This window comes from Pelodiscus sinensis, chromosome 1 (genome assembly GCF_052426305.1).
Source record: "Pelodiscus sinensis isolate ZL-2025 chromosome 1, ASM5242630v1, whole genome shotgun sequence".
Taxonomy (NCBI): Eukaryota; Metazoa; Chordata; order Testudines; family Trionychidae; genus Pelodiscus; species Pelodiscus sinensis.
In genome coordinates, this window is record NC_143052.1 from 329,722,279 (window position 1) to 329,739,058 (window position 16,780).

The following is a 16,780-nucleotide window of genomic DNA, read 5'->3' on the forward strand; positions in this document are numbered from 1 at the left end:
CCCCAGGCATCCTGATTCAGCCGCTGCTGGTCAGTTTCAGCAGCGGCTGAATCAGGACGCCTGGGGCAGAGCAGCTTGGGTGCTGCTGGGTTGGTCCAGTAGCGCCGAAAAGTGGCGCTACTGGAGCAACTCAGCAGCACCCCAGCTGCTCTGCCCCGGGCTTCCTGGAATCAGCCGCTGATCAGTTTCAGTAGCATCTGACTTGGGGACGCCTGGGGTTCTTAAGTTGAATCTGTATGTAAGTCGGAACTGGCGTCCAGATTCAGCCTGTTGAAACTGATCAGCGGCTGATTCCAGGAAGCCCAGGGCAGAGCAACTCTGCCTCGAGCTTCCTGTAGTCAGCCGCTGGTCAGTTTCAGCAGCGGCTGAATCTGGACGCCAGTTCCAACTTACATACAGATTCAACTTAAGAACAAACCTACAGTCCCTATCTTGTACGTAACCTGGGGACTGCCTGTACAAGTTTTTAAATGTCTTTTCCATGCTTGCTAAATATAGTGTTTAGGAGAAGGACAATGAAGATTGTATAACACTGTGCAACAAACAACTCTCAACTTTCCTTGCTCTACAAGTCACAGACAAGGTTGACCAGCTACATAATCCCAACCCTAAAAGAAAGAAATGTAATTCAATTGGATTAATACCATGGGCTCTCACATGGCCTTCTAAAATTATGTTCATGATATATTTCTCTCCCTCTCTCCTCTTCCTTCTGTCCCTCCTACCCATCAGTAGGGGTTGAGCTGTGTTTATTTTACATGATTCAGTTTTGTATTAAATAGTGTGTTAGTGAGAACAGGCAAGGTCAAAGAACTGGGTCTGTATTTTGGTATGAAGTTTGTTATCAGACCAATCTTTTTTGGGATTAAGGGCCAGATTTATGGGTAGTTTGTATTTAGCATCAGCTGTAGATAACGAGAATTTGTCACTTGATTATTTCATTTATGGGAGTGACCTCTCGCACAGCCTGATATTTTTGAGATGTGCCTCTCTTCTTTCATACACCAGAGAAAGACATTATTTTTAGGGCTTGGCTACATTATAAACAATCCCTCATGAAGTGAGTGATTTCAAAAGTGTATTGGAATGCCAAAGCCTTACTAGTAAATTAGCCAGACATTTGTAATTGTAACAGCTTCATCAAATGTATTCACTACATAGACAGACTCCAAGGAGGCAATGATAGAAGCACTCAATGGGGAACAGGTGTTTTCCAGAAACAAAATAATAAAAAGATTTTACTTCTGGAACCTGCCTTTCCCTGATTCAAGACTTCAGGGATGTAGAAAGCAACAATGCAGAAATTAGGGAAGAAAGACAAAAACAAATAGAACTTTTGCCTTCCCTAAAAATTAGCGGAATTAAATTATTTTATGACCAATGCTTGGGCCAATTTCCTTCCAAAGGATGCTTTTAGGGGAAGGCTAAGGAGGTGGCAGATTTCATTTGCAGTGCCTCCCCATCCACTACTGTGGAACATATTTAAAGGACTCCAATCCTCTCTTTATCTATTTGCAGCTTCAGCGATGCAGAGCTTCATACCTAGGTACAGAATAGCTGGAAACTTTCAAGACGAGGAATTTAGGATGAAAGGAGACAAACAAGGATGACATTTGCCTCCACAGTTCAATTCTCTTAAGGTAAGCCATTAAGCATGAGGAAAAAGCACTCTAAGTTCCTGGAACAGCTGGTTTGCTGTGACTGTTCCTAATGCTACCAATTAGAACCCAAAGCTACTGGTGGGCCTCTTGCTGATTTCTACATCACCTTGAAATAGCTGCTTTCTGAGGTGGCCCCTGAAATGGAGAGTGTTAGTCTTTTTATCTCTAGGAAGTTCATGTTTTAGAAACTCTCTGATTTTGTCCCTGATCCCTGAGCACTGTGGTTCCCCAAACATGCTCCTTCATGAGTAGCTGACATCCCCATTCAGCAAGTAGGGATTTAGGCTGGGATGGTAGAATCCTATCACACAAGCTTAGTCTCAACTTGAGGCCTGAATCATTATGGCCATGGATTGTGTCGTCCTCTTCTACTGCAAAATTCTAGGCTTCTATGAGGAAACTTGATGTGCTATTTTTGTGTAGCCTTGCATGTAGGGTGATCTCTGTGCAAGAGACTAGAAGACCCAGGAACTAGATATAAATCTGGATGGGTGACATTCCTTGCAGATTCGCTCCTGCATCTTTCTGAATGAGACTCCCTGGTACCTGGAAGACTGGCCACATTCCTTGTATTTCTTCTAAACCCTCATTGTGTGATCACCTGCGAAGAGATCGGGGACTTTTTTTTTAAGCTGATGAGAGACCCATGTTCCTGTCAAATATGGAGAGGAACTTCTGGGTTGCTGGTTTCTTGTCATGGGCTCCTAAAACAGTACCAGCTAAGAATGGACACGTGACTTTCTAGATGGAATTAGCCTGGCTAATGTTAGCATCAAAATGACCATGAACACCACTGCTGCAAAGGACAGGCTGAATAGAAGACTTTATAATGCTAAAGGCAATGTCCAGAGATGAACCTGAGAAACTGCCCATTGCAGAGCCCCATAGAGATGTATACTCTGGAGCTCGTGAGGAAATGTGGCTTTTCTTATACATTTTTCTGCTGTTTCCATTCTGGAGTTTTACTTTCCGCTTAGAGGGTAAAAGTGTAGTCAAGCCCCAGCCATGAAAGAAGACTAAACTAAGTTTAGGGAAGTATCTACAAAGGAGACTTGGCTGAAGTAAGGAGAGTTCTCAGCCCTTTCCCCTAGCACCCACAGGCATAATGTGCTGAACTCAGCTGCTGGGCAGGTTTTTGCACAGATGCAGCAACTCCGGGTGTTCAGGTTTGCCATGTTTTGCTATGATGTGGCTGGCAATAGAAAAGGAGTTTGGTGGGTGCTTCTAATATAGGGAGCATAAGCCCAAAATAATATTTCCCCCAGAAGTAGGGAGGGGGAACTCTTGCGTGGTCCTGCCCCAAAGTGAGTTATAAAACCTAGGAGGCTAATAGAAAAAATGGCCCAGCCGAACTACTGCCCTGAGGCATGATGATGGAAAGGAAATGGACAGATTCCAGGGTCCTAAGGAAGAATCAAACACTCTCTGGCATTTGCAGACAGAGAGATACAGCCCAAATCATATATATAGTAGCCCAGGGTATGTCTACACTACCCTCCTAGTTCGAACTAGGAGGGTAATGTATGCATACCGCACTTGCTAATGAAGCCCGGGATTTGAATTTCCCGGGCTTCATTAGCATAAGCGGGGAGCCGCCATTTTTAAATCCCCGCTGCTTCGAACCCCGTGTAGCGCGGCTACACGGGGCTCGAACTAGGTAGTTCGGACTAGGGTGCCTATTCCGAACTACCGGTACACCTCGTTTCACGAGGAGTAACGGTAGTTCGGAATAGGACCCTAGTCCGAACTACCTAGTTCGAGCCCCGTGTAGCCGCGCTACACGGGGTTCGAAGCAGCGGGGATTTAAAAATGGCGGCTCCCCGCTTATGCTAATGAAGCCCGGGAAATTCAAATCCCGGGCTTCATTAGCAAGTGCGGTATGCCTACATTACCCCGCTAGTTCGAACTAGCGGGGTAGTGTAGACATACCCCCAGTGTCTGAGAGGCTGAAATGCTGGCTGTTCCCTCTCGGCAGCGCTGTTGTCTCAAATGCTGGCTGTTCCCTCTGGGCGGCGCTGTTGTCTGAAATGCTGGCTGTTCCCTCTGGGCAGCGCTGTTGTCTGAAATGCTGACTGTTCCCTCTGGGTGGCCCATGCTGCATGGGGAGTGTGGGTCCCAAATGGCCACTTGCTTCCCCACAGCGACCCGGCTGAGTGGCTCAGAAGTCAGCCGAGTGCCACAGTGGGAGGTGAAGGGGGGCGGGGCGGTGACGTGCAGTGTGACAGCGGCTCCAGGCCCCGCCCCCTGGCCATGAACGTCACCACCCCGCTCCCCTTCGCCTCCCACCGTGGTGCTTGGCTGACTTCTGCGCTGCTCAGCCAGGCCGCCGCGTGGGAGCAAGTGGCGCAAGTGACCGTTTGGGCTCCGCGCTCCCCATTCAGCAATGGGAGTGCGTAGCCCAAATGGCCATTTGGGCTCCGCAGTCCCCCGAGTGAGAGGCAGGAGGGGGAGGAGAAGTGAAAGAGAGAGACAGAGAGAGAGGCAGGAGGTGGAGGAGAGCTAAGAGAGGGAGAGGGGGAGGTAGTAGGAGGAGGAGAGAGAGCGAGAGACCGGAGCTCAGGAGAGAAGACCGACGTGGAGGAGAGACCCGAAAACCCTGTCTTATGACGGGCTAATTGGCTAGTTACTCAGACTTAGGGAGAGGTCAAGATGAGAAATTTAGCTTTCTAGTATTGATGGATCTAAAATTTATCTATATTAAGGATGTTAAAATGTGGTTACTTTTTATCAACTACTCAATTAGTTGATAAGGATCGCCATTACAATGCTCAGTCTGGCTTGCACCGGGTCCCAGCATAACCTCCCCCACTCCTACTCTGCACTATAAGGGACAGGGTAGCCGGCGCATCCCGTGTCCCTTACAATGCAGAGCAGCAGCAGGGCTGCCCAATGACCCACGGAAGCAGGGACTGATCCAGCGTCTTTGCGCCCCTGCTGTCCTGTCCCTTGTAATGCAGAATGCCAGCAGAAGAACTGGAGTTAATGCTGAGTCCCAGGATAAGGTACTGAGCCGGCATCTTTGTGCGCCAGCTTCTGACCCTTGTAATGCAGAGCAACCGTGGGGGATGTGGGAGGATGCGACTAGTTGACATTGCTAACCAATAAGCTCCTGCTTATCGGTTAGTCGATTAGCTGACTAGTTTCTTACATCCCTCATCTACATGCTGACAAAACAGGTACCAAATACTCTAAATTATACTGTACTATTCAGTTAAAACATGGCATATGTTAGAAATATTAGTAACGTAACATACAAAGCAAGATTTCATATTAGAACATTATCTTAGAAAGAGAACACTGCAGAAATATTTTGAAATTTTAGCAAAGTAGCTGTTGTTAGAAAATCCACGGCTGTGATTTTCCTGAGAAGCTGAAGATGGGGCAAAAACATAAGGTGTAGGGATACAAATGTCAAGAAATATTGTACATAAATTTCTCATCACAAAAGAAGCTGGGGAGTCGCATGTTTTTGGCACTCACTGAAAACTCGTTCAATGTGGTTTAAAAGAAAGGGAAAGAATTTACATTATTATAGCCAGGGATGCTGGAATTTAAGTCCAAGGGGTAGGAAGGTGCTGCTCTAGTTTTAAAAGATGCCTGTCCTTTGAAAGGCCTCTCTCAGGAGTAGGAGGAAGGGATGCAGAAAGATCCACTGGGAGAGTGTTGGAAGGGTTTTGTGCAACATGCTACTCAAGCAACAATCAGCCCCGTGCAGCTCAGCTAATGCGGTTACAGAAGCATACTAATTATTGTGCCACTCCCACCACCAACGCAAGGGGGTAAAAGAGACAAAGACAGAAAGAGGGCTCAGTTTACATGGGAACAAAAAAATGCAACTATCTTGGAGTTTCTATTCCATTGAAAATGAGTTTCTTATCAAATAGCGATTAAATCTAACAAAAACCGAGAAAATGGGCTCTTCTGTACAGGACCTTTACAATGTATTGCTGGGAGCCGGTGTGACCCAATAGAAATATTGAATACATGCTGAAAACAGGAATTGGGTTTGACTTTTCAACCATTATTGATTAGAAAGGCCCAACAGAAGGCAGCCTCCCATGTGAAGTGGTAAGTTCCAAATTAAACAAACAGGCAAGTGGATATGAGAAAAAAAATAATAAATCATAGAATCACAGAATAATAGGACTGGAAGGGACCTCGAGAGGTCATCGAGTCCAGCCCCCCGCCCTCAAGGCAGGACCAAGCTCCATCTACACCATCCATGACAGATGTCTATCTAACCTGTTCTTAAATATCTCCAGAGAGGGAGATTCCACCACCTCCCTTGGCAATTTATTCCAATATTTGACCACCCTGACAGTGAGGAATTTTTTCCTAATCTCCAATCTAAACCTCCCCTGCTGCACTTTAAACCCATTACTCCTTGTCCTGTCCTCAGAAACCAAGAGGAACAAATTTTCTCCTTCCTCCTTGTGACACCCTTTTAGATATTTGAAAACCGCTATCATGTCCCCCCTTAATCTTCTTTTTTCCAAACTAAACAAGCCCAGTTCATGAAGCCTGGCTTCATAGGTCATGTTCTCTAAAACTTTAATCATTCTTGTCGCTCTTCTCTGTACCCTTTCCAATTTCTCCACATCTTTCTTGAAATATGGCACCCAGAACTGGACACAGTACTCCAGCTGAGGCCTAACTAGTGCAGAGTAGAGCGGCAGAATGACTTCACGAGTTTTGCTTACAACACACCTGTTGATACAACCTAGAATCATATTTGCTTTTTTTGCAACAGCATCACACTGTTGACTCATATTCAACTTGTGGTCTACTATGACCCCTAGATCCCTTTCCGCCATGCTCCTTCCTAGACAGTCGCTTCCCATCTTGTATGTATGGAACTGATTGTTCCTTCCTAAGTGGAGCACTTTGCATTTCTCTTTATTAAACCTCATCCTGTTTACCTCTGACCATTTCTCTAACTTGCTAAGGTCATTTTGAATTATGTCCCTATCCTCCAAAGAAGTTGCAACCCCACCCAGTTTGGTATCATCTGCAAACTTAATAAGCGTACTCTCTATCTCAATATCTACATCATTGATGAAGATATTGAACAGTACGGGTCCCAAAACAGACCCTTGAGGAACTCCACTTGTTATCCCTTTCCAGCAGGATTTAGAACCTGACTACAGTTAGCCAGCCAATTATGCATCCACCTTATCGTGGCCCTATCTAAGTTATATTTGCCTAGTTTGTCAATAAGAATATCATGCGAGACCGTATCAAATGCCTTACTAAAGTCTAGGTATATGACATCCACCGCTTCTCCCTTATCCACAAGGCTCCTTATCCTATCGAAGAAAGCTATCAGATTAGTTTGGCATGACTTGTTCTTCACAAACACATGCTGGCTATTCCCTATGGGTACGTCTACACTACAGCGCTAGTTTGAACTAACTTAGTTCGAATTAGTTAATTCGAACTAAGCTAATTCGAACTAACGCGTCTAGAACTAAAAACTAGTTCGAATTAGCGTTTTGCTAATTCGAACTAGCAAGTCCACATTGAGTGGACTCTGAACAGGGCTTAAGGATGGCCGGAAGCAGTGCCGGCAGGGCATAAGAGGAGGACTTAGAGCATGGAGATGCTGTCTCAGGCTAGCCGAGGGCTGCGCTTAAAGGGTCCCGACCCCCACCCCGGACACACAGTTCTAAGGGGTGCCCCGCTTGCAAAGAAGTTCTGGCTTGGAGTGCCCGGAGTACCAACACTGGGCACATCACACCACTTGGCCATCAGCCCGGCTGCACTTGCCGCAGGCTGCCATCTGGGGAGAGGGGACAATTGGGGGTCTGCAGGAGAGCTTCCACCCCCAGAAGCCCGCAGAGCCAGCCCAGTCCTCCCCATCGGGGGCTCATGCCCCATTCCTCCCTCACCTCCTTCCACTTACCCTTCCCTAGCCCCCCTTCTTATTGATGTACAAAATAAAGATAACATTTCTTCCAACATTGACTCTGTCTTTATTGAACAAAACTGGGGGAGACTGGGAAAAGGAGGTGGGAGAGGGGAAGAGAAAGGCTGGGAGAGGGGAGGGCAACTAACATGATCAGGGGTTGGGAACAGGTCCCAGATGAAGAAAGGCTACAGAGACTGGGACTGTTCAGCTTAGAAAAGAGGAGACGGAGGGGGGACAGGATAGAGGTCTCTAAAAGCAGGGGTTGGGTGGAGAGGGTGCATTCAGAAAAGTTCTTCCTGAGTTCCCATAAAGAAGGACTAGAGGACACCAAAGGAAAGGAATGGGTATCAGGCTTGAAACTAGTAAGAGAAAGTTGTTGTTCTTGAGAAAGCAAATAGTTAACCTGCGGAACTCCTTGCTGCAGGAGGCTGTGAAGGCTACAACTAGAACAGAGTTTAAAGGGAAGTGAGATCAAGTCATGGAGGTTCGGTCCATGGAGTGGTCTTAGCCAGGGGGTAGGAGTGGTGTCCCTGCCCAAAGTTTGTGGAAGGCTGGAGATGGATGGCACGAGACAAATGGCTTGGTCACTGTCTTCGGTCCATGCCCTCCAGGGTCCCTGCCCTTCGGTCCATGCCCTCCAGGGTTGGCCGCTGTCGGCAGACAGGCTACTGGTCTAGATGGACCTTTGGTCTGACCCAGGACGGCCATTGTAAGCTCAGGGTCAGGGTCGGGGGTCTCAGTGGACCCCCTTGATTTTCATGCACACCTGCTCCTGGGTGGCCAGGCTGGCAGCTCTCCTGCCCTAGCCGGCCACTTTCCTGTGCCTAGTGCGGAGATCGTGGACGAGGTCCACGATGTCCGCACTAGCCCAGGAAGGTGCCCGCCTCTTGCGGTCCAGGGCAAGCTCCCGGGAGCCGCCAGCCTGGTCCCGGGAAGAGGGGGTGGGCTGGGGGACATCGGGTGGGTGGCTCTGTGCCGTGCCAGGTGCAGGGTCTGCTGGCTGGGTGCTGGCAGGCTTGCACCTGGCACGGGCACCGTAGCCAGCCCGTGCCCCTTTAAGGGGTCCGGGGCCGGGAGGGGGGCATAGAGTTTCCCTGGTGTTGGCCAGAGTGGCCACCAGGGAAACCTGGGGAGGGCTAGCCTCCCACTAGTTCGAATTAAGGGGCTACACACCCCTTAATTCGAACTAGCTAGTTCGAACTAGGCTTAATCCTTGTAAAATGAGGTTTACCTAGTTCGAACTAAGCGCTCCGCTAGTTCGATTCAAATTCGAACTAGCGGAGCGCTAGTGTAGCGCCTATTAAAGTTAGTTCGAACTAACGTCCGTTAGTTCGAACTAACTTTGTAGTGTAGACATACCCTATCACTTTATTACCTTCCAAGTGTTTGCATATGATTTCCTTAATTACCTGCTCCATTATCTTCCCTAGACATTAAACTGACCGGTCTGTAGTTTCCTGGGTTGTTCTTATTCCCCTTTTTATAGATGGGCACAATATTTGCCCTTTTCCAGTCTTCTGGAATCTCCCCTGTCTGCCATGATTTTTCAAAAATCATAGCTAAAGGCTCAGATACCTCCTCTATCAGCTCCTTGAGTATCCTGGGATGCATTTCATCAGGACCTGGTGACTTGCTGACATCTAACTTTCCTAAGTGATTTTTAACTTGTTCTTTGTGTATCCTATCTTCTAAACTTACCCTCTCTCTGCTTGTATTCACTACGTTAGGCACACCTCCAGACTTCTCGGTGAAGACCGAAACAAAGAAGTCATTGAGCATCTCCGCCATTTCCAAGTTCCCTGTTACTGCTTCTCCCTCCTCACTAAGCAGTGGGCCTACCCTGTCCTTGGTCTTCCTCTTGCTTTTAATGTATTTATAAAAGGTCTTCTTGTTTCCCTTTATGCCTGTAGCTAGTTTAAAGGGTAACCATTTCCTATGGTCACTCTGCTTCTCTTTTGTTTTATGAAGTCAATACGCACAAAAGTTGAACTCCAAGCTCTGGGCTATATTTGGCCCTTGCATATGCTGGCAGGGCTCCTGGAGACACACATGGAGATACAGGTGCAAAATTCAGATCAGGACACGGTTGCTGCTGTTCACAAAGAGATGTCTGGAGCTATCAGTCCCTTGCAGCTTACCATACGGTAACTGACACACGTTAGAAGCAGCTAAATTAATCTAACTGTAAAATACTTATATTGTAAGGTCTTTGTGTTAGACTACCATTTTGTTCTTTCTTTGCACAACACCTACTACGCTGGCATCCCAGTTCATGCCTGCTATTGCCACCGCATGTTGCTGCCTCTACATCAGAGGCAGCAGTGCGGGATGGCAGGTGGGAATAGGTCCACAAGGGGAGCTGATTTAAAAACCAGCTTCCCATGCAGACCGGCTCCTTCCTCCCGCCCCAGGCTGCTGCCTCTGATACAAAGGCAGCAGTGCATGGTGGCTGCAGCCCTGTTTGGGGGGGGGGGAGGTGCTGAGCTCCCCGTGGACAGAGGCTGCTCCATGGCAGCAGCCCCTGTCAATGAGGTATCAAGCTCCCCACAGACAGAAGCTGCTGCCACGGAGCAGCCTCTGTCTGCGGGGAGCTCATACCTCCTGAGGATAGGGACTGCAGCCGCAGAGCAGCCTCTGTCCATGGCAGGCCCTGGCTTGCTGTGGACAGAGGCTGCTCCATGGGATGCCAGAGTAGCCTCTGTCTGCAGGGAGGCCGGGCTGCCACTATGGGAGGCAGCAAGGGAGGGAGTAGGAATGTCTGTGGTGGTGACACACATGGAGGGCCATTTAAAAGCCGGCTCTCCACCTGTATTGGCTACCGCATACCCCCCTACTCCTGTGTGCTGTCCCCTCTCTATCAGAGACAGCAGCATGGGAGTGTTGGAGAAAGGCAGATCTGGTGCTTGTGGGGAGCTGTCTTAAAGCCAGCCCCCCATGGGCACCGGATCTTGCCTCCCCCCACTTGCTGACTCTGATACAAAGGCAGCAAGGCGGGGAGAGGAGGGATGTGTGTAGTCGATAGGATAAATTGATAAACCCAGGCTTATTGGTTAATCATGTAGTCGTCTACACATTGACATCCCTAACAGGCACTACTGAAGTAGAAATACTACTACTACTACAGTAGATGGCCACAAATGAAGACTAGGGACTCAGTCCTGCTCAGAAGTCCTATGAAAGTCAACTGATGTTAGGAACTTCACACTGCTTGGTATTGGCTCAACATCTTCCAGCATCCAACCCCAGAGCACGTATCTCAAACTCATGGCCTGGTGGCCATCTGCGCCCTAAGCACTTCCCCAATCTGGCCCATGAAAATTTTGGAAAAAGTTATTTTATCAGGCCTGCCTGGTCTTAGAGCAATCACAGTTGATAGTGATGCATGAGGCATCAGGTAGTAAAGCTCCCTGATCTGGCTTAATTCTAATAACGTGGTTGAGATTTTCCAGGAAAAAAAACCTAATTATCAGGAGGCTTGTGATCAAATCAATAGAGTTGGTACCATTGATATCTAGTCAGTTTCAAAACATGAGTTAATAGTTTCACATCTTACACCCATGGACTGGAAAGCTTTGCACATACCGCTCATGCTGCCACAGGGACATGCCGTCAGTGGCGTGGACCTAGCAGCTGGGAGCCTCTCTAGCTCTGTTGTGCTGCCAGTGGTGGAGGGAGTCCTCAGCAGGATTTAAATCTTCTGGGGGCAGTAGGTGCAGGAGGAGGCAGTGGGCAGAGATCCCCCCCCTCCGATACTTGATACCAGAGATGGTGCCCACTGGCCTGCTACGAGGATTTGAGGACTGTCACTGGCCCTAAGGTAAATTGAATTAGAGGCCCTACAGCCTTTAAGGACAATGTTAGGATTTTTTTGGGGGGAGAGGGAGGGAAATAAATTAAAAACTATTTTTAAAAGTATATAAGCTACTCTAGCTGTAGGTACCATATTACATTTCAAAATAAGGTCTCTAATTACCATGCATGCTCTTCATCGGCCTCTGAGCAATAACCATGTTGAGCACCATTACGAGGAGGTACCGGAAAAGGAATAGTTATAATGATGCGTAAGAATGTAGTTGGAAAGCAGCGGCCTTCTCTCAGACTTAAACTTGAGAGCATTATCATGAGAGTGCTGGAATTCACTGAACCAAAGACAAAACGGGATGAAGGGCAGAGTCCAACAAGAAGTTCAAAAGGTGTCAAAGAAGTCAGTGTGGGGGGGGGGGTCCCCTGGGGAGGATAGGTAGGGTCAGCAAGAGGAAGGAAATGTAAACATAATGCTCATGTCAAGTGCTCATGCTGTGCTAAAACTATTGAAGAATGCTAAGGGAGACACTGGACCCCTGTTTTGCTCTTCCCAAAGGGCTAACAGGGACCCAAGAGCACTGTGATAGCACTGGGTTTAGTTTCAATGATGTTAGGGATCTCAGAAACCCAGTTACAGATAAGAAAGGAAACACAGACATTTCCCGTCCACCTCTGCACAAACTGGCAGGTAAGGACAGAAAGGTTAGAGAGATGTTAAATCAGTTGCCCAAAGCCAAACACATATACCAATGGCAGAGCTGGGAGCAGCTCTTAGGAATGCTGAGTCCTATCTCTGTTCCAACAGCCAAGGAATACTCCTCCTTCCTTCTTTTTCTAATATCCACAGACCTACTGCTTCTGCCTTCACATTTAGAATACCACCACTATCATGTCCTCTACTGCCTTTTACCAGACATGCTTGCTTTCCATTCCCCCACCTTTTAAAATAAAGTTATGGAAGGCAAATTAGCCAATTTTGAGCTTGAAATCTCACATCTAAACTTATTTCTCTTTTTTCAGCTTGCATTCAAAAGGATCATTTGGTGGCTCCATTTACAACCCACATGCTGATACTGCTCACACCTATTCCCCCCCCCCCCCATTTTAAAGGGACAGCACTGAACTGTAAAACATTAACATTCTTTTTGTGTGGTGCGTGTTAAACTGTGAAAATCCGTGAAGAAAGGGATAATAATTGGATACGATAAAAGCTGTCAGAAAAAAGAATGTATTAAGTCCATCCTGTCACAGGCACTTAAGAAAGATGTAATATAATTTGCTTCAAAGAACTTATAAAAAAAAAAGGCAGCTTGGATAGTTGTATTTTAGCAAATGTGTTTGCACTAAGGGTACCTTCTGTTGAACAGTTCTGCCCACAAGCTGTCTGTAGAATATAGAACATCTCTCGAGCATGCTTGCCACCTTGAAGCAGGGCAGTCGGAAGCAGAAAAAAAAGAACAGAATGCAGAAAAAAAGGTGAAGAAAAGAGAGAAATGAGGGACAGCAAGTCTAAGTACCATAAATACATTTAGAAATGAGATTAGCAAAGTATGACAATAGAATTTAAATGACAGACAACATTAAGATTGCAGTAAATAACATACTATGAAAAAAAAAAACAATTCAGCCAAATAGCGCTTTCTTTTCAGCTTAGCTAAGGGGTCATAACAAGAGCATGAGTATTATTATTATATTAAATTAGACATTTTCATTTCAGCATTTCACATTTTTAATTTGGGTGATAATTTTTGTTAGTTTTCTCACTCTCCAAACCACACATTACAAGATGTTTTCTTGATACTTATTTCATAGCAGCGGGTTCAAACTTACCAACTATATCAAACCACAAAGGTATGTTAGAGGGTTGCACAGACACCACTCCCACAATTTCTGTGACTCTATCGCTTTCCATGACAGTGAAGTTGTAGAAGGGCTCATCAAAAGTCAGTGATACAGGTGAGGGTGCAGGTTTTTTAATCCACTCAATATGGAGACGTGCAGTTGAAGACTTCTGGGGTCGTCCATTATCCACTGCTTTTATCTATTACACATGGGGAGAACACATAGGGTTAGAGTTAACATGCAGGTCTGTCAATGCTCTTGAGTCTACTCCTGCCACCAGTATAAAGCTGAGTTTATATATCTGTGAAAATTTTCAACAAAAATGAAAAAATATTTTTTGTCAAAAATGTTCACGTAAAAGTTGATCGTTCAGCAAAACTCAAAATCATTTGATTTGGAAAGGCTGCTGGCCTCATGGGACTTGTACAGTGGAATGGGGGTTGCCAGTTAACTGAATGTGCCAGATAAGAGGATGGGGGTTGCAAATACAACTTCATGTGGGTGCTTTGGTCAGTTATGCCAATGTCCTGAGTGTTTGACTAGTTTTCCTTTATTTTAGGGTGTTTTTGAGTTATGTACTTTAGGATATATTGAAAAATATATATGATTATAGCATCAATTAATGTGATAAACACACTTTTTAAAAGATTGATAGTATTTGCCTGAAATACCTTATCCAGTTAGCCAGAGTTGATCTTTCTGGGAAATAGATAAAGGTGGCACGGTGAACTGTAACAGGTGGAATGCTGGGAAATAGATTAAGAGGTCCTGGTGAAGTATAGCAGGTAGCTTATTATTCTACTTGGATTTAAAGGAGGTGGGCTCTGTAGAGACAGAGGCTATGTCTAGACTGCAGGCTTCTTTCGAAAGAGGCTCTTTCGAAAGATCGCGTCTAGACTGCAGGCGGATCTTTCGAAAGAGCAATCCGCTTTTTCGAAAGAGAGCACCCAGCGTTCTATTTACATTGAAGAACGCCTTCTTTCAAAAGAGGAACTTTCGAAAGAAGGCGTTCTTCCTCGTAAATTGACGTTTACCGCCATCGAAAGAAAAGCCGCGTTCTTTCGAATTAATTTCGAAAGAACGCGGCTTGAGTCTGGACGCAGGGGAAGTTTTTTCGGGAAAAGGCTACTTTTCCCGAAAAAACCCCTGAGTCTGGACACAGCCAGAGAGAAGATCAGGGATGTATCCTGAGCAGTCCTGGGGTAGAAATCTTGGTAGGAAGTTAGCCTGGGGAGAAGACCTGAGCAGAACTTTATAATACAATATTTTATTATTAATTAAGCCAATTCCCTGGAAGTGAGTGAAACCTTGCTCACAAGTCACAGTGTGAGATCTGATAGGCACCTGGTCACAGTGCTATTTACACTGACACCTAGATCCCCAATGAAGATGTAAAATAAGATGGGATGAAACATCGATTGATGTGGCACCCTACAGACACTAGTACCCACTCAATGTTTTGCAGTTTCTCGTTATCCTTTAAGTGCCTATCATTAATCATTTCAAATAACAGAAGATTGTTTCAATACATATGGATTTATGGATTTAATATGCCTGTAAAGTTGATTCTGTCAAGAAATGCAAGACATCTCCTGTCTCTCTTAGGCCAGGTCTGAACACAGTTTTTGTTCCCTTAACTATTTTGGTTAGGATTGTGATTTTGTTGTTGTTGTTGTTGTACTGAAACAATTATTCCAGTGCAACACCTAGTATGGATGAAGTTATACTAGTGTAAAAATGTTTTATACTAGTACACATTATTACAATCATAAACTTTATCAATATAATTACTTATATACCAATATCACCGTATCCACACTAAGGGGGGCTGTAGCAAAGTTAGAGCGGTATAATCATTGTGTGTATAGACAAGCCATCATTCTGTTTTTCCAATGCTCAGGGGGAAATGCAAAGTGATGCTTTCAAGATCTACCATTTAAACAATCTCTGTGCTAGAACACAAAAACATCCAGGGTAAAAAGAGCTCATTTCTTTATCTATAGTAACATATGAAGACAGCATTTCCTAATAGGTTAAAATTTTACATATAATTCCTAAATTAGGGAAAACTATGTGACATTATTTGTACTAACTTTAAAAAAATATTCTCGAAACATCAAATGGTGTGAGCTTATTCTAGTTAAGGAATTCTTACTGTTAAGATGTCATAATTCCCTGCTGTGAATTGCTTTCTGGAAGAAACCATCCCGGTTTTAGGGTCAATAAAAAATTTCCCATCATCATTTCCATCCACGATGCTGTAGGAAATTTCTGCATTCGGTCCTTCATCTTTGTCAAATGCAAAAGCTCTGTAGATTGGCTCCCCTCTTTTCTTGCGATCCCTCTCAGGCAACTTGACCTGATAGACTTTCTCTGGAAACTGAGGCTTGTTATCATTTTCATCCAGAACTTGAACCACTACCCAAATAGTAGATTGTTTGGGAGAGATACCTCCATCTGTGACAGTCACCTGGATGAAATAAGAAGAATTATTAAATGTAAAGAAATTTTGTAAAGAGATGGAATGACCCACAAGAAAAAAATAACTCTTTGGCAGTCAGCAAAGTCCTTTATGTTTATAATAAGAAATCCAACAATTTCATGTCAGCAAAAAAGAGCGCACAGAAAATTCTCCAACTGGGGTTCAACTCAGAACCTAGAGCCTCATATGTAGAAGTCTATTACTTTTACCAAAACACATTCTCCTGCCTCGGTCCCTCAAGCAGCCCCTAAATAGTGACAAAAGAACTGGAATTAACCACTTGCTCACCAAGGGATCACATTTGACCTTTGTACCACTGCAATTTTTGTATGTTTTTAGAAGTTTCCTGATTCATATAATTGTGATGTCTTTATAGTATTTATGACAAATATAACACATTCCTTCTTAAATCCTGAAATGATCACTGTCATTTTTTCATTCATTAACCAGAATCTGGCAGTGCATTAATGCCATGATCTGTATGGCTACAGTGGAAACAGAGATACATATATCACCATAACAAAACCAGAGACATACTTAGTAAAAATTCCTGTTGTATTGTGTAACTATAGTGTGAGCTAACAGTAATAAATAAGCACTGTAATCTGAGGAAAACAAGAGTTAAATAAGAAGTTGGCAGAGACTTAAAACAGAATTACTGATCATTTTAATTATGAAATATTGTGAAAATGAAATGATCCAAGATCAACAAGAGTTCATGAGATTCAGTAATACACTCCTATATTTTTTTAAAATCAATATACATTTCAAACTTTCCCTCTATCTTGTAAGTACAATTTTAACAAGCTAAGTAAGAAGACAGAAAGCGACTTCTGCTTGCATGAAAGAAATTTGTTTTTCAGATAGGGATGTAAAAAAAGGTTAATAATGTAACCGTATAACTGCTGAGAATCTTAGTATTTATATGGTTACACGCTGTGGACTCTGCAGTGTAAAGCTTATATTGGAGAGCCTACAGTGCAGCCGGCTCGCCAGGAGCGGGGCTGGCAGCCAGAGCCGATGCATGCCGAGAGCCAGCTTATGCACATCAGTTCCCAGGCCCTTTCCTGGGGAGCAGGCTGC

General features: G+C 45.0%; 1 protein-coding gene across 8 annotated transcripts in view; it reads right to left on the reverse strand.

The window, feature by feature from the left end:
- The window catches only part of FAT3 (FAT atypical cadherin 3), a 640,498-nt gene that overhangs the window by 168,934 nt on the left and 454,784 nt on the right, over positions 1-16,780 (reverse strand). For 6 of the 8 annotated variants that reach the window (XM_025188675.3, XM_075919377.2, XM_075919375.2 and 3 more), the window contains exons 5-7: positions 15,371-15,685; positions 13,204-13,414; positions 12,727-12,795 (exon numbers count right to left, since the gene is read on the reverse strand). In XM_025188675.3, the coding sequence (XP_025044460.3) occupies positions 12,727-12,795; positions 13,204-13,414; positions 15,371-15,685 (595 nt within the window). The remainder of the gene's footprint in view (positions 1-12,726; positions 12,796-13,203; positions 13,415-15,370; positions 15,686-16,780) is intronic. The other 2 variants (XM_075919378.2, XM_075919376.2) reach the window with 1 other exon arrangement.